This window comes from Porites lutea, chromosome 8 (assembly GCF_958299795.1).
Source record: "Porites lutea chromosome 8, jaPorLute2.1, whole genome shotgun sequence".
NCBI lineage: Eukaryota > Metazoa > Cnidaria > Anthozoa > Scleractinia > Poritidae > Porites > Porites lutea.
In genome coordinates, this window is record NC_133208.1 from 24,459,474 (window position 1) to 24,478,312 (window position 18,839).

General features: G+C 37.8%; 2 protein-coding genes and 1 pseudogene across 2 annotated transcripts; all 3 read right to left on the bottom strand.

Moving 5' to 3' along the window:
* Nucleotides 1-605, bottom strand: part of LOC140945383 (RYamide receptor-like) — a 1,004-nt pseudogene extending 399 nt beyond the window's left edge.
* Nucleotides 606-5,652: 5,047 nt separating this feature from the next.
* On the bottom strand, nucleotides 5,653-6,447 carry LOC140945384 (neuropeptide FF receptor 2-like). Its single transcript, XM_073394417.1, has one exon. The coding sequence runs from the start codon at nucleotides 6,445-6,447 to the stop codon at nucleotides 5,653-5,655; it is 795 nt and encodes a 264-aa protein (XP_073250518.1).
* Nucleotides 6,448-16,932: 10,485 nt separating this feature from the next.
* LOC140946768 (RYamide receptor-like) lies at nucleotides 16,933-18,539 on the bottom strand. Its single transcript, XM_073395879.1, has one exon. It carries the CDS (start codon nucleotides 18,433-18,435, stop codon nucleotides 17,446-17,448), a length of 990 nt encoding a protein of 329 aa, XP_073251980.1. The 5' UTR covers nucleotides 18,436-18,539; the 3' UTR covers nucleotides 16,933-17,445.
* Nucleotides 18,540-18,839: the final 300 nt, after the last annotated feature.

The window sequence follows — 18,839 nt, forward strand, 5'->3', positions numbered from 1 at the left end:
AAAAACACGATAGCAACTACTAAGACAAAATTTCTATTGCCGTTTGCTCCGAAGGTACCTCTCCACTGACTTGTGCACCTCATTCCTCCAGGGTATTCAACAAGTTTAGAAACAGCAAGATATGGCGAATGAACGGCCATTGCGATTATCCACGTAGCGACAATGAAGAATGGACACTGCTTGCTAGTTATGAGGGGGGAATGAAGTGGAACTACAATAGCTCCAAATCGATCTTCTGTTATCAGAACCAGACTCTGAACAGATACTAATAACGAGGAAATGTATGTACCGAAAAAATGTAGCTTGCACAAGGCCTGACCAAGGTTACCACCGATAAGCCACGAGCCAACTTGCAAATCTACCAGTTGAACCGGGAACAAGATTATTGGAAAGAGCAGGTCGGATATGGCCATATTTGCGATCAACATATTTATCGGTTTTCTTAAAGTTGGTGTTTTGTAAACAACTAATACGATGAGAAAATTTCCAACCAACGAAACAACAAGGATAAAACTATAAGCAACTGTTAGTCCAATTTTTAGTGCTTCTGGATTTATCAGACTGGAGCAGCTCCAGAAACTTGATCCATTTACTGTTGTGTTCATGCTTACTGACTTCTCGACAATTGTGTTCTCTTGAGAATTGCTTCCACTAAAAAATATCTACTGTTCAAATAATGGTTTTATATATTGTATATGCTTAATAATGAACCATCGACAACACTTTGGCGTCACTGTATTTAAATTTAAGCAAATACTGCCACTTGCAGAGGTTTTACCTAATAACTTTGTATCCTGTTATTGATCAGCAAACTGAGGCAAATTATTATGTAAGTCAATTAAAGCTTTAGTATTTCTTCTTAAACGACTGACTGATCAAGGTACATATATATCAAAACGTTGAATAAATACTCCTAACTTCCTAAGCGTCGATAAGTGTCGATAATAGACCTCTTTAGCTCGCATATGTTGTTTTTCCGATACACTGGGTCATGTGATAGCACTCAAGAGAGCAATAAGTTCCTTTCAAATATCGTCTTATTCACCTGCAAATGTACGCATCATTTATGAAAAAAAAAACAAAGCAAAGGGTCAAGTTCTCCTCGGACCTCCACTAGGAAAACAAAACATGCAGGTTAAAGAGGCTTATTACGCTGCATATTTACTGAATTTGCATTAAATGACTAAGTATGTCTCTGTAATGTTGCCGAGATATCATGTCCAAAAAACTCTTTTTGTTTTTCTGATTGTAGTCAGACAATAAACAAAAATGATTTCAACTACTTGAGGGTCAGGGCCCACCTGACCCTCCTGATGACGTAAGCATAGAATTGACGTAAAGCAGCAATATTGCAACATCCTCACGACATAGCCCGCTTAAGCTCTCTCAAATGTTACCTAAAATAAAAGTCGGTACAATTATTGCATACAAGGCTGAGTGACAATGATTCTTTCAAAAAAAGAAGTCACTCATAATAATAGAAAAAGAATATTTATTTTTAATGAGTGTCTTTATATAATCAAAAAAAAAATCGATCCACGGCTATCAGAACCAGGCTCTGAATCGATACTAACACAGAACAATCTGCGAGAAAGACATGTAGCTTGCATAAGGCTTGACCAAGGGTACCACCAATGAGCCACGAGCCAACGTGCATATCTGCCAGTAGAACAGGGAACAGGAATGTTGGATAGAGCAGGTCGGATATGGCCACGTTTGAGATCAACATATTTATCGGTTTTCATAGGCCCCTTTCAGACGTGGTGCTACTGCCCAGCCCAACTATATTGATCGAATTAAATTCGACTTTGGCACGGCAGTAGCGCGATGTTTGGAACCAAGTCGTGTTACTGCCGTGCCGAACTCAATTCATAAATTATGAATACATTAGAATACATTTAAAAGTTTGCCAAATCGTTTCTTTATTTTTGTGTTTTGTTTTCAGGAGCAGCCGTTCTATTCGACTGAATTAAATTCGCCGTCTGAATCCAAGTGGTGCTAGTTTCATGCTGCAGCCGCAGCTACAGTCGAACCAGCTTAGCACGGCAGTAGTACGACGTTTGAAACAGGCCTTAAAGTTAGTGTTTTGTAAACAAGTAATATACGATGAAGAAATTTCCAATTAGTGAAACAGCAAGGATCAAACTGAGAGCAACTGTTCCTCCAATTTTTCCTGCTTCTGGATTTATCAGACTGGGGAAATTCAAGGAACTTGATCCATTTACTGTTGTGTTCATGCTTGCTGACTTCTCGACAGTTGTGTTCTCTAGAGACATGCTTCCACTGAAAAACATCTACAGTTCAAATAATGGTTTAATATACAGCTTAATCATAATTATAACAAAATTGTCAAATCTGATTGGCTACCAACTGCCCTGATTTCAGACGGAATTGGACTCCACTCAGTCCTGTTACCATTACAAATCAAAAAAGGTTGGTTTGGTGATTGGACTTGCTGAAGAATGCGTATTTGTTTTTTAAAACGTGTTGATTGAGTGAAGTTAAACAACAAAAGCTGCAAAAAAATAAAAAATGTTGCGCAGAAGTGTTTATGCAAATGCATTATCCAACTGAAGCACGATTCGAACGCCATAAAAGTTTAAAAATCGGTTGAAATCAGCCTGTTGAAACATCCACGGCAAAATCAACAACAATCATCGAAGACTAACTTTAGAGCGTTTAAGAACAAATGGTTACAAGATAATTCGTATTAAATTTAGACAGTTTTTGAATAGATTGAAGTCTTATTATTCGCGTGAATTTCTATTCTTCTTCGAATAATGGCCAAATGTTGCGGGTGTCTGAGCAAGAACAACAACCAGGAAAAGGATATTGCTGGTTTTCAATGGCACGCCACTCAAAAAAGATCAAAATAAAAATCAAAACCGTTCAATAGATAAAGTCCAGAATCTGGGAAATGAAAGGAGGTACATATACAAAGACCCTAGCCAAGATTCAGGTCAGAGGAATATTTCGTATACGAGATATCTGTATGGAGACGCCATGCTGGTGCTTACCTGGATGAGCTCCAACATGGCGGACGGAAACCAACAGAAATATCTGTTACCGACTTTTGCTACAAAAGCGTGAATTTATTCTTCGAAAAACTCATAAACATTAAAGTAATACCTTTTCTAATACAGGAACTGTTTAGATAGCAAAATTTCCTGAAAGAAGTCATTTTTTTTAACCTACATGACAGCTCTCTTGGCCGTCATGTAAATGCCGCGTCACGCAAAAGCTTAGAAATTCAAGCGTACTTTATCACAAAACCAAGAACCCTTTTGAAGCGAACATTTGTATGAAAATTAGTTTTCAGCTGCTCTAATGCATCGTGAAAGTAAAATCTCGGTAGGATCGATAGTTTTTTAGTTTGAATTTTAGTGACGTCATGTGAAAACTAACAATACCCTGGGGATTTCTTGATTGACACTCTCTCTACGTCATTTTTCACTTATTTGCATTGTCATAATCGACAATTATCAATGAGCGTGTTTCTGTATGGTGTTTCATTTGAATTTTTTCCGACACGCGTTCTCTCTTCACTTGCGTATTGAAGTTCTTTTATTGTCATATTTCAGTCAATTCTACGATCATTTAGAAACACTACTGTTAAATTTGCACAACTTTTTATCAACGAAAAATTGGAACCTGTTCTTTAAGCAACTTGGTTTAGAACTTACCCAGATTTTTAGACGCAAGAGTAAACAAGATAATAATTATTGCTGCCTACACAGAGCAGCTACCTATTTTTGTCTTGAAAGCGTCTAAGAACTCGATTTGTTGGGAAGTTTGTTTAGAAGTTTGCAAGTTTGTTTCGCTGTTTTACCAGTTCCCAGTCCCCGCCGCGTAGCACCCAATGCAGCAAAGTGAAATGTTTAGACAGTACTTAATGTTGCCTTTGAGGTTGTAATGCATGAGGTTGAATTCGAGAGTCGGGCGCGAGTGCGAGGGACAGTTTGATATTTTCTGTAACTCAGCCGGTAAGTTACTCATTTGCATCTCATGTCAGTTGTTAAGTTAAGTATTTTTGAAAGGTAGCGAACGTTTAAGTGAGGATTCGAGGGACAGACAATGTTCTTTCATTTTTCGCAACACTGTCGTTCCATGAGCCCAACGAGTTATCAGCTGCGGATCGTTGTGGATCAGGAACACAATCGATGAAATCTTGTCACGAGGAGACAATTAGTTCAAAGCGTCCATAAACAATCATCTCAGCAGAATCGTTTTTAGTGGATAACCGTCCTGTTGTAGTTTACTGCTTTTTCTATTAAACGATGTCAATGGAGCAACGAGGCGAACAAGCTGAATTTTTACTATTGAGGTCATAATATGCCCCGGCAAAGAGGCAAATAAACCAAGCGATTTGCTTACCGAGGTTGCGCAAACGGAATTTAGGTTTTCCTGTTCATTTCAAATACGTATTTGTATTGATCTCATGAAGTAAAAGAATGAATTCAACAGAAACGAATGTGTACAATTCAGTGACAATTCGCTAAATCGGAGATGCTTTCTAAAAGTTTTTTTTAATATGTCTTTATTGTGTATTTGTCAATAACAATCCAAACCGATATTGGAGTATGCATTAATAATATTCAATCTTTCATTATACAGCTATTATTTAAAAAAAAATACGGATAATATGTTAGTGAGATAGATATTAATGTTTGTTGTTATTGATTAAAATTTTTGGGAGTTCATTGCTTGCATTATGTTTTTATTTGAAACTAATTCTAAGTAGAAGCAGGTTCCGAATTATAGTCACACATCAAGATAAAGCTGAAGATACTATAACAAGCTACTTAACTTCAAGATCGTCCATATTGTATTTTATTCATCATAGTCTCCCCTTTGTCTGGTTTCACTCAACGCTCCTAGCTTTTCGTGACGAGACAAAAATCTTACAGCCTCGAAGACCATGTGATATCCTACCGTTCCAACCCCATGATCTTTCTACATGGGGCCGCACTTCACTTCCAACATTGAACCTCTAGTTATTATAAGTATCTTGGTTAAGAATTAAAGTAAAAAAAAGACTACTTCAAACTGATCAGACAACAAAAGGCAGATTTATATGATACCGGTAGACTAATCGTAAGGTCATTATTTAAGCTTTCATTCTTTAAAAAAGTAATCCAAGAGTTAGCCATCCGTACACCTTCGCCCCGTCATACCATGTAACTTCCGTTTATTATTTTACAGCAACATATATTCTGTGTATTCCCGTTTCTTCCTAATAAACCTGATGAAGACTGGTATTGGCCAGTCGAAATATTGTATACCTTAGCCTTTTTCACGTTGTTTGATCAGTCTTTGCAGTAATCTTTTTAAATTTAATTCTATTTTTATCTTTTTGGACTGATTTAACGACCTTGTTTGATCCAACGTTCAGCAACATTGTTCGTTCGCGGTTTTTGTAGGGGTGTCTTAAGCCTTAATTTACATTAAGATAATAACAATTATAATCATCATCATCATCTCCGTCATTATTTTATGGTGAAGTTTTTAATCCTTTTTACCATTATTATTATTATTATTATTATTATTATTATTATTATTATTACTATTAATATTATTATTATTATTATTATTATTATTATTATCATTTTTTTTGCACGAAACGCTTAAGACCCAGCTGTTAGTTTTCAGAAGTTAATCTTGCACTGTATCACAGCGATTCACAAGTCTCTTAAGTGCTTGGAGATAATTACTGCTAAAAGTGAGGCAGATGATCGGGTTGATAGCACAGTTTGCGTAAATCAAGTAATTGGTGACAATGTAGAACAGATAAAAACTACAGGAAAACGAGATGGAACTGCCCGGTGCACTAAAATTAACTATCACCGCGCTACTGAAATAGGGTATCCAGAAAATGAAAAACACTACAACGATGGCTGTAGCTATCTTAAGCACATTTCTGTTTCTTCTGGCGCGCTTTTCTTCAGCGTTGGCTGACTGTTCACCTGGATGGGCTTGCATTTTAAGCTTCATCAAGATGATAGAGTAAAGTATCACCACGAGGACAAAGGGAATACAGAGAAACACGACTGCAACTGCTAGGAAGTAATTTGCAAATGTGCATCCTCGAAAGAATTCCATCCACAGACGTACGCACATCAGTCGTTCTCGGTATTTAACAAGTTTATTTGCAACAAGAAGTGGCGAAAAAACGGCCATTGCGGTGATCCACGTAGCGATAATAAAGAATGGACACAGCTTTCTAGTTATGAGACGAGAGCGGAGTGGAACTACAACAGCTCCAAATCGATCCACTGCTATCAGAACCAGGCTCTGAATCGATACTACCCCAGAAACATTCGCAAGAAAGATGTGTAGCTTGCATAAAGCTTGGCCAAGGGCACCACCAATAATCCACGAGCCAACGTGAAACTCTGCAAGTCGAAGGGGGAACAGGAATATTGGAAAGAGCAGGTCGGACATGGCCATGTTTGAGATCAACATATTTATCGGTTTTCTCAAAGTTGGTGTTTTTTAAACAATTAATACGATGAGAAAATTTCCAACCAACGAAACACAAAGGATAAAACTGTAAGCAACTGTTACTCCAATTTTTACTGCTTCTGGAATTATTAAACTGGAGCAGCTCCAATAACTTGATCCATTTGCTGCTGTGATCATGCTCACTGACTCTTTGGCGTTTTGTAAGCAATTAATACGACAAGGGAATTTCCAACCAGAGCGAAAACGAAGCTCAAAATAAAAGTAACTGTTGCTCCGAGTTTTGTTCGTTACTTCTGGATTTATCAGACTGGAGAAGCTCCAGGAACTTGATCCATTTTACTGTTGTGTTTTTGTTTTTGTTGTTGTTGTATCTTTTTTTACTGACTTCTCGACAGTTGTGTTCTCTTGATACTCGCTTCTAATGGAAAACATCTAAAGTTCAAATAATGGTTTTGATATATAATAGGTTTTTTTATTCTACCATTGACAACACTGTCACTGTATTTAATTCTGATTGCATGTAAGCGAATAATTGTAATTCCTGCCACCTGCAGGGCTTTACCGAATAACTTTGTATCCTGATATTGATCAGCAAACTGAGGCAAATTATTACGTAAGTAAATTAAAGCTATAGTTCTTCCAATACGATTAGTCAATTTCTACATATTGTAGCTGTGAATTTAAATTTAAAAGGTCCACCTGTATCAAAACGTTGAATAAATACTCCTAAGTGTCGATAAGTGTCGATAATAGACCTTTTTAGCTAGTATGTTTTGTTTTTTCAATACTGGTCATGTGATAATACCCAAGAGAACTGTTCGTTACAAATTTCGTCTTATTTACGTGCATCAGTGGTCTCATTTTATTAATTTCATCTACTTAGTTTCATGATTGTTTGACACAAAGCCCACCTGACCCTCCAGTATTGGTTTTAAAGGGACTGTATGACGTTATTTCCTGATCACGTAAGCACAGAATTGACGTAAAACAGCAATATTGCAATACCTTCATGACATACCCCTTTAAGCTATCTTAAATGTTGCCTAAAATAAAGTTAATACAAATATTTCATAAGGCAGTGACAATGATGTTTTCGAAAAAAACTCATTAATAATCCATAAACTTAAAAACAAAAGAAATTAATGTTTAGTGTGTCTTTATATCTGATAAAGATACGGACGCGACTAAATGTTTTACACCAAAACATCTCCAAATCTGAATGTTAGTACAAGAATGAGTTGATCTATATCAAATATTTTAAAGCATATATGTGCTTTCTCTTCGGCGATGGTGAAGCCGGAATGAATAAACAAACGCAAATTGCACGCCATCATTAATCATAATCAACCTTGATTAAATTCAAATAGGATTTTAAACCACACTCCTCGATAAAATCAAACGCCGCAAAGCAGAATGAAACATGAAAAGTATTCAAGTGAAAAAGGTACAGTAGTTTGATCCTTCTAAAATCGTGTGTTCTTTCTGTCCGACTTCTTAGCCGGCTTCGCTTTTGGAATGGCGAATACTTTATAGGAATCCTACATTTACCTCGCTTATTAAACGCTTTCTCTTTATAACTTTACGACAACTGCAATTTCTTTAAAAAGTTTTTCTTTTTATTTGCAACTAGAAATATGTTTAAAAGCTAAGTAATGAGTAGTGATAAAACGCGAGGTGTGAGCAGTGCTTTTAACATCTTTTTTTGTGTTTGTTTTTTTTTTTTTTGTAATTACTGTGTGGCAAATAAAATAAAATAAGTCTTCAAAAACGTCCCGAAGTATTTTATTTCAATAGAATTGCTAAATAATGCATTTCAGTTATATATTAAGGCCTACAGCTGAATGTAGGCCCATCAGTTTTTCAGTTTACAGTGTAGGACCGCGGCTCACTGACCTTCTTTCACTTCTGCTGAAATCCTTGTCTTGGATCGTTGGTGTGGCCGGAACTACCTGCTCAGTCCTTGAGTTAGGTTTCAAAGTACGCGCTTCGATCCCCTATCGTACTTTTTACGGACCTTTCTAAGATGCTGGGCAAAGTCCCTTATATAAATCTTACAATTAAAATTACATAAAATTGTCCTATGTAACTTAATCCTTAAAGTGGTCCCTTTAAGACTCCTTAAAGTGTTCACTTTAGGACTTCTTAAAGTGAACACTGTAAGACCCCATAAAGTGTTCCCTTTATAAGACCCCTTAAAGTGTTCCCTTTAAGACTCCTTAAAGTGAACACTGTAAGACCCCATAAAGTGTTCCCTTTAAGACCCCTTAAAGTGTTCCCTTTAACACTTCTCAAAGTGTTCACTTTAAGACTCCTTAAAGTGTTTACTTTAAAACTCCGTAAAGTGTTCACTTTAATACCCATTAAACTGTACACTTTTGTGAAAGTGCGGAATAATAAGTGAATGTATTTTGATAGTGGGCACCACATATTATACCCCCTTTCGCCTTCAGTATAAGAGCAATATCATATCATTCTGATCCGCCCTCTTATATTTACATATTCTGGAATTTGATATCTACTAAAATATATCCTTTCCGATTCTCTATCATGAAAATGACACAAACTCCATAAAACTGCAACCGTTTTCATAACATTCTATGTTCTAGAGTAAATATCGAATTTCCATTAATCCGGTGAACGTTTTTACACTGATGTAATAAAGCAAGTTAATAAAGCGAGAGTGCATTGTAATGCAGGTGTTAGTCAGCAACATTCTCTAAACTATTTTCGAATTTGGCTAAATATATAGATAATTTGCTTTGTGTAAGAATATGTTGCCCCAAACTTCTTATGATAGATTTTTTTCTTTTTCCCTGACATACAGAGTCTGCATTCTTTTTTTAATCCCCCCTTTTTTCTCCCTGATAAGTCAAATGGTCGGCCGCTAAATTGATGTGAAAAAATTTAGTAATACAAACTCCTCCTTCAGGTTTTAGATTAGTTCTCGTTTATGTTGATTAAACATGTACTACAGTTCAAAGCACTCCTCAAGCTAATATTCAGCCCCTCTACAATTTTGGAGAAATGCAAATGAGATCCTATCGATTCAAAGTGGTCTCTTAATTGACTATGACCTGTTGTTTTATCGACGAGGATGAAATTGTGATAGAAATGCTAAACGTGTTATATATCCTAGAAGCGCTCAGGCATGAATATCATGCAAGGACTTCTACCTGGTTGAACCAGAAAGGATATGGAACAACTTTCAATTTTTTTGTTCTACGTGTCGAAATGCTAAACGTGTTTTATATCCTAGAAGCGCTCAGGCATAATTATGTGCCAGGACTTCTATCTAGATGAACCAGAAAGGATATAGGGCAACTGCCTAATTTTTTTTTGGGCTACGGGTCGAAATGCTAAACCTGTTAAATACCCTATACCCTCCTTTAGTCGCATAGATATAGTGAATGGTTTGTAAGCACATCCTCGACTCTGGAAAAATTTGTGTTGCGCCACTATAAAAGTTCCTTTTCCCGGGGAACCGTAGGTAGACTTCCCGCTTAACAAAATTTTTCATAATTCATTCAAAATTGAACCTCATGGAAACAAAATTTTTCATAATTCATTCAAAATTGAACCTCATGAAAGTCAGAAGTGCATTTATCGACACAATTATAAACAGACTTCCTCCACAGTGGTTTGAACACGATTTTAATTAAGGGACGGACCATATCATTAGAAAACTTATGCATAACTTTTCTAGTAGTCCGTCTCTAAAGTACTTTACGAGCTCTGCGGTAGTTGACCGGAAGTGTTACGATGACAGATACTCAACTGGATGATTACGTCACTTCATAACAACCAGACGCGCCGCATTTTTTAACTTCCGGGACGCTGAGGCTTGTCACCTGCAAACTCGACTGTTGGCCGTGCATGTTTGGCTCGTGCAGGAGAGCTTTCTTGCAGAAGAGATTTCAGTGAAAATGAGCCCCACTGAAAAGCCATAATTGGTAAAATTTCCGTGTAAGTTCATACATTCATTATGCAGGCAGCAATTCCATACTACTTGATATGAAAATGAATAGAGTGGAAACATGCATGCATAATAAGTGTATGGGGTTATACGGAAATCTTACCCCATAATTTAGCATGTTACCAAACCAAAATAAAACGAAAAATTCAACAATTGAAGAAATCAGCCGGTGGACTGATCGAAGGTAAATTCGTAAACACCAGAGTACTTCTTAGACTGCAAAACAGTCGGGTTTTTTTCTCAAAATCATTAAAGAAATCGGTAAAGCGTGGCGCAAGAGTCTTACGCGCGTGAAGCGTGCGAGCCTCACACGCCCGTAGGGCCTGTGAGGCGAGAGAAAAAAGCGTCTCTCCCCAGTCTAGCTCTCTGTTTTCAGCCTCGTTTCAGACCTTTTGTTTGACTGCTCGCGCATGCTTGAATACGCAAAAATACGGACTGTTTTGCAGTCTAAGTACTTCTAGGCTTGTTCATGCGAAATCGTCTGCGTGGTTGTTTACGCCTGCTCGGCATACTTAATTGTCATGCAGGCACGTGCAGGAGACATTTTTTTACCCTTTAATGTCTGTAAATTTGTTGTCAAATGTTTCTCCTCAGTGATATAAGAGGATCGGATGAAACTGGTAGAGTAGACTTTAGGGGCTCATTTTGAATTCACTGAATACTCTTTTCAAGGAAACTCTCCTGCACAAGCCAGACTGATTTTTTCAGGGGCGTAGAGGAAACAGTCGAGTTTGCAGGTAAACTCTTTCGTATAAGAAGATCACGAAGGCAGCACAATACATGCTGGCTCCTGATTAGGCACAAAAAAAATTTTTTACCCAATCACGGACAAGCATTCGAATAAGTCGTGGAACTGGTTCGTTAAGAGTAGTATCCCAGGGGCTCTCTCACCCCGTTCTTGAAAACTTTCCTTTTCTTATACTTGCATTCAGTATATACTAAAACAGTGGATAGTGTTCTTCGCGCGCTCTGATTGGCTACTCAATCAGTGAATATCCTGCATTAGTAAAATCCAACTAGTGGTCTATTATCAATGCTTCGTTCTTATTGGTTGAGCTACTACTAGGCTATATGTTATAGCTCACTGGTAGCGAAAAGCTTTTTGGCGGCAAAAAAGGATTAAAGTCTGGCTTTAACTAGCTAAAGTTGTTTTGTCTCGATATTTTTGACCAACTAGTTGGATTTTACTCGTGGCCTCTGAGTCGGCCTCATGGGCTATTGACTCAGAGCCCATTCGGGCTCGAGGAATAATAGGCCACTTGCACTAAGAGGTCACGTGACCAATGCTTCCTTTAAACAATGAGTTGGAATCTTGCTGATGCCAAAAATTGATAGAGCACATGAAAAGTATCTTACACCCGAAATTTTAGAGGAAACGCATTCAAGGGAGATATTTTATGGCACTTTGATTTTTCAACAAAGTAGTATTATTTGTATTGGCCGCCATGTGGAAGGGCATACTCTTGCCCTCCAACATGGCGGCCAAAACTACTTTTTGCTTATATCTTGTTAAAAGTTTGATAGTTAGGCTCAGATGTGCTGTAAACATTACCACATCATCTTTTCCACATTTTCCTTGAAGTTTAAGTGCAAAATTTGTGTTCAGAAAGAGGTAATTCATAATTTTAAAAATCACATTTTGGTCACGTGACCAGCTACGAACTTACTCACTTTAAGAAAACGGTGCGGGTTTTTCATAAAAACGATGTCACATGACCTCTTAGTGCAAATGGCCTTTGTTAACTATTCACTGATTCACCCACAGGTAACCCAGGCTCTGCGATACTACCACAGTACGATTCCAGTAAAATTACAGTGTTTGTATGTGGTAAAAATATGTTTGTTTGTATGTGGTAATAAAATTTCTAGGAAATACTAAATAAAGATCAATGAAACTCACGCTGCAGTTAATTGTTGTTGTCCTTATTGCTTCAAGGAAGTTTCGTGATAATTTGCAGTAATTTGTTCAAATTCACTCTATCTACAATAATAATATACAAGGTAGGAAACATGAGATGCCCTTTTGGCCGACATGCTCTCATTCAACACAACTTTTTCCACAAAATTCGAACTCCAACGGAAAATGGACATGCCGGGATCGTAGAAATAGGATAGCAGCAGATATAGAAACCAATGAAGCTTTCCCAGATAGAGAAACGAATCCCACAGACTTTGACAAACTCGAAGGATAGAATCCAAACCAAATCTGGCCTTAGTATATGTTCTATCACTGATATTATTTGAGATTTTATTCCACTCTTTACTGCTGCCAATTATTTCAATATGACGGTGTCCAACAAGAAAGCTCTTGCTACTTTGCACACCGTACACAAATGAACTTAATGACTTTTAGTTAATTATTATTTGTAGCTACTTTATTTTCCTACTATGTACACTTTTGTAAATATCTTGTATAGTGTGAATAAAGAATTGAATTGAATTGAATTGAATTGACCGAGAATATGCTCGCCGAAGCAGCTGAGCCAGATCAACGCGCGGCCAAGAATATGAGGCCTGGGCACTGTACAAAAAATTCCATCCCGGGAGTCCTGAGGTGACCTTTCCTGGGGACCGATACATCACTTGCTCAAAGCCACCCTACCCTGCTGAAAAAATACTTGATAGAAGGCAATTGTTCTTCCTAGCCAATCACAATTCGTCAGAGCAAACCCCGCACACGCCCCTAAATTTAAATGGCTAAAAAAAAAGTTACAAGGCGCCCCATTTCTTTTTCTAAGGAACGCAAATAACAGTAATGAAGCCATGAAATAATAACACGAAATACTTACAAGGCGGGCTAAAAACGAGGTTGAACAAGAGGTAGATGATGACTGAGATACTGTTGCTGTGAACTCTCGACCGAAACGATCGTAAATGAACGGTGAAGTTTACAAAATAATGTCAAAAATTATACAGAAAATTCCAACAGAATATGAATTGCGATGACGGAGACGAATGTGAAAGGCATGTGCTCTAGTAAACAAAGAACTAGCACGATTAACATATTTATCCATTAATGCGGCCGTAACACGCCGACTTCTTGTCAATACAACCGGACGTTCTATCAGTTATATATGTGAACCATCGTGACACCTGTCTTTGAATTTGGTCCTGTTGTACAAATGCCGCGGTAGGAGCCAAAATTCACTTATATCTTTTGCTCGTTTTAAGTTTTGTAAATCTTCCTTCGTTGTTATTTCCTTTGCCCTGATAACCTTGCCCTATTGATGTTTGATAGACTTTCTGAGGGTCAGTGCCAGGCGCTGAATAGAGTTCGAGAGGGACATAATATCTTTATGACAGGCCAGGGTGGTACGGCTAGGGAGAACAATCGCCTTCTATCAAGTATTTTTTCAGCAGGGTAGGGTGGCTTTGAGCAAATGAGGTATCGGTCCCCAAAAAGGTCACCTCAGGATCCCCGGGATGGAATTTTTTGTATAGTGCCCAGGCCTCATTTTTTTGGCCGCGCGTTGATCTGGCCCGGCTGCTTCGGCGAGCATATTCTCGGTCTGTTTGGATTCTATCTTTCGAGTTTGTCAAAGTCTGTGGGATTCGTTTCTCTATCTGGGAAAGCTTCATTGGTTTCTATATCTGCTGCTATCCTATTTCTCAATCCTGGCATGTCCATCTTCCGTTGGAGTTCGAATTTTGTGGAAAAAGTTGTGTTGAATGAGAGCATGTCGGGAAAAATGGCATCTCATGTTTCCTACCTTGTAAATTATTATTGTATATAGAGTGAATTTGAACAAATTACTGCAAATTATCACGAAACTTCCTTGGAGCAATAAGGACAACAACAATTAACTGCAGCGTAAGTTTCATTGATCTTTATTTAGTATTTCCTAGAAATTTTAGGATGGTATTTTTACCCCTTACAAACACTGTAATTTTACTGGAATCGTACTGTGGTACTATCGCAGAGCCTGGGTTACCTGTGAAGTTGCGAGCAAAATGCCTTCCCGGTTTGCTGCCGTAACAAACAAAGAAATTTCACAACTAATCAAGCAAGCTGTTCCCGAAATACTCGAAGAAGGTGACGAAGTACGGTTTGGAAGTTAAGCAGGTAAAACTTTGTCTTTTTGACTTGAATTTATCGATAAAACCGGTGAAAAAGTTTTTGTTTACTAATGCAAATTAAGCTTTTAATAAATCTTGCGTTACTTTATTTAGTTGACTTGTTCATGAATAAACTTAAAACCAAATTTAATAATCTTTTTTACAGAATGATTTTCAATACAAAAAGAATTTACAACTCCTTTTGAAGAAATTTCCCCGCAAGAGCTAAACAAATGCCTTCAAAGGTTTTATTTGTCGGCAAGAAAAAGCGACGACCACGGCCGTAAGGTCATTGCGCGCCAAACTTGTAATCGCTGGCAACAGTAAATGGGTTAAAAATCATCGTTTTTGTGCTCAATCATCTCACTGTTTTAGTATATAGTAAAACAATTATTCACCTCACCACTAGCCACCTCCACTTCGGTGAATAATTGTTATTTATTTCTTTTCGGTTTACATTATCTAAGATCACAGAAAGGAAGGTATACACTGTTTATACTGCATTGATTTGGCTTTAATACATTATGCTTTGTGCTATTATTCCAATTCAATAAATATAGTCAAAAACTGCAGAATTCGCCGTTGCCATCAATTCCCTTGGAGCTCTATAAACTCGTCGACCCTATATTTCACATGAAATTTGGGAAACGAGACACCATAAGCCAGCTGTCCTCAATATTCAGCTTCTCTCTTTTTCAATTAGACAACTAAATAGGATTTTAGTTTGTTTGTTTGTTTGTTTGTTTTTTAAACTAAAATGTTTTGCGGTAGTGGAAAAACAACTTTGGCAAAATTATTGAGCCCTCAATGGGCTTTTTGCAATAATAGAGAAGACAAATTAATAAAATACCGTGACAAAGAGGTCATATTTGCTGCGATATAACATATACACACAGGTTATAAATACTAGAGCGAAACTCATGCCAGTGACTAAACAAATGGAATTTTGTTCACTAAACCTTTGACGCGTTGTATAAATTTGAAATTTATTTGTCTTTCACATCTCAGAATCAGAATGAGACAGAAGATATAAGGTCATTATGCCTTTATGCCTAAGAAAGCTGAAGTCATTTTTCGGCAGAATGTTAAACAACGAGATACACGTCTCTCTAGTTTTAATACTATTCATACAAAAGCGGAAAATTATTATCCGACTATTAATATTTATGGTGGCACGTCTCTTTCAACAAAGCTCTTTTCACACGTCTCTAATGCTCTAAGAAATAACCGAAACACGATGCGGTTCTAACTTGGTTTGAGCTCAATAGGAATACAATTGAAAGATCCGGAATATCCGTTCGATTGACCTCTTATTCCAGTTCTAAATTAAGTGGAACATATTCCAAATACAGATCAGGGGAGCAGAATATTTGAAATAAAACGGAATAATGACCTCATTTCTTAATGTCAGAAAGTTTTACACAATAACAAATTAAAACATGGCGGACTTCGTCGGTGACTATAGGCAACATATAAACGAGGGAAATGAAGCATTCCGTAGAAAAGGCTACAGCTGAAACAGAGGAAAAACTCTTGAAATTATTCCTCGCATAAACAGCGAAAAATCTACTGAATTTCTCACTCGGCGTCAGGGTATACCACAATTTTCTCCCTTGAAGTTGCCCTGTCAGGAATCTTCCGATTGCTTCTAAGACAAGAGATTTTCCAGAGAATATTCACCATAAACGACCTACAGACGCGAATCACTTCACAATTTAATGTCCACGCTACAAAGATGATTACAATCGCTAGATCCCTTATTGACTCGCACATGGTTACTTACATCACGTCATTATGCACCTATCAATGTAAACCCCGTGGAGGGGGGAGTGCGGGCAAGGGGTGGGGATTCGACAAATTTTAAAATTTTTTGATCAAATTCCCCTGGGTGGGAAACGAAAGGTCAATCAAAAGCGTCAAAAATAGCCCCCACCCCAGGGGAAAAAATCTGAACAAACAATAGTATAATACTATATTAAACGAATAAAAGAACATTTCAAAAGTACGTTCTTACTACTTTTATTTAAGGTTAACGTAAGCTCTGTTAAGTTACTCGCTGTAATTAAGTATTTTCTCTCTCCACTAGCATCTCTTATTTTGAACAACAAAATCTCTCCAGGAAGATTGACTGTGCTATTATAATATTAATGAGACGTAAAATGCTTTATAACAAAGGAACAAAGTTTACTTTCACAGCGTGACAGTCACGCTGTCCATTTTTCCAACATCCCCTAGTTATTATTCGCAAAAATAAAGAAAAATGTTTGTTCACGCCATATTTGTAACATGGCACCGGTGCACGTGACTGGGCAGGTGCTCGGGGTGATTCTGGTGATGACAACTAAGGGTAGGCTAAACGCTTTAGTATGCCTCTCTGTGTTGAAAGACTTCCTTTGTTGTTATCAACTAACTTCCACAGGCAACTGTCGATTTTTTTTTTTTTCTAAACGCTTCAGATGAGTATACTCTATGGCACTTTAATTTAGACACATCAGTTGTCTTTACAATGTAGGACGACCGTGGCTAACTGGCCTCTTCTTTCACCTCTGCTTAAGTCCCTCGTCTTGGTTCGTGGTAGAAATCTGTCTACCTGCGCTCCTTTACTTAGGTTTCAAGGTTCCCATGCCGATCTGCTAATATCATACCGTTTTCTTTAGATGTCTTGCCGGTTCTGCAGCAAACCATCCAGAAGCTGTTTCAGTGAACAGAATAATAAAACGGCTCTACTGGCTTCGATCGGCGTTTTTCGGCAAAATTATACGTTGCAAATGCGTTCAATACAACATTTTCCACCCTTCCTAGAGTTAGGGTTAGGGCGTGCTCCAGATTACGTCGCAGCCGAAAACATAATTCGCATGCATTTCTTTCGTGATTTCGCTGTTATTTTACATAACAGTTAATAGTTATTGGTCTTCTTTTTTTTAATGAATCTCTTCAGACCCGGCTTTCAGTCTTCAAACATTAATATTCCACTGCATCCGGGCGGCACAGCAACTCACAAGTCTCTTAAAAGCTTGGCGATAGTTACTGTTAAGAGTGAGGCAGATAATCGGGTTAATAGCACAGTTTGCGAAAGCCATAAAGAAGGTGACAGTACGGTATAGATGAAAACTACAAGAAAAAAAAATGAGACTGTCTGGTGCACTGAAATTGTCTATTATCGCGTTACTGATTAAGGGTATCCAGCAAATGAAAAACACTACCACGATAGTAATAGCCATCTTAAGTACGTTTCTGTTTCTTCTTGTCCTCTGTTGCTCAGCGTTGGCTGACTGCTCACCTGGATGGACTTGGTTTTTAAGCTTGATCAGGATGTTGGAGTACAGTATCACCAAGAGGACAAAGGGAATGTAGAAAAACACGATAGCACCTGCTAGGATGTAATTTGGATATGTGTTTCCTCCGAAGGCTTCCTGCCACAGACCTTTGCACATCAGTCGTTCTGGGTATTTACCAAGTTTATAAGCAACAAGATATGGCGAATGAACGGCCATTGCGACGATCCATGAAGCGACAATGAAGAATAGACACAGCTTTCTACTTACGAGAGGGGAACGGAGTGGAACTACAACAGCTACAAATCGATCCACTGTTATCAGAACAAGGCTCTGAATCGACACTAAGGAGGAAACATCAACAAGAAAAATGTGTATCTTGCACAAGGCCTGACCAAGGGTACCACCAATAAGCCACGAGCCAGCGTGCCATTCTGCCAGACGAGCAGGAACAAAGAATATTGGATAGAGCAGGTCGGACATGACCATATTTGCGATCAACATATTTATCGGTTTTCTCAAAGTTGGTGTTTTGTAAACAATTAATACGATGAGAGAATTCCCAACCAACGAAACAACAAGTATCAGGCTCAGAGCAACCGTTTGCCCAGTTTTTAGTGTTTCTGGATTTATCAAACTGAAGCAGCTTCCATTTGCTGTTCTGTCCATGCTTACTGATTCTTCGACAGGTCTGTTCTCTTGAGTCTCTTACTTACAAAAACATCTTCTGTTCTTTCATTTTTTTTATATATATAATTCTACCATTGACAACATTTAGGTGCCATTATATTTTAATTGTAAGAAAATGACAGCAAACTGTGACAAATTATTATAGTTTCTCCGATTGAATTGTCAATCTAAAGTCAATTAATGGTCCCATATTAAAAATGCTAAATAAGTTCTCATTAAATATTAAATAACTTTGACCCTCCCTGCCAAGCTGCCTCCCTGCCTCCCTGCCTCCCCTCCCCCCCCCCCCCCCCCCCTTCATAGTGCTGAAATATTATAGAATATTTTTGTTTCTTATCGATAAAATGGTTCAATACAATGATAAACATCTTCGGTCTCGTCTT

Excerpts from the sequence above, each read along its gene's own strand:
- LOC140945384 (XM_073394417.1), bottom strand. The coding sequence starts at position 6,447 with ATGGCCATGTCCGACCTGCTCTTTCCAATATTCCTGTTCCCCCTTCGA.
- LOC140946768 (XM_073395879.1), bottom strand. The coding sequence starts at position 18,435 with ATGGACAGAACAGCAAATGGAAGCTGCTTCAGTTTGATAAATCCAGAA.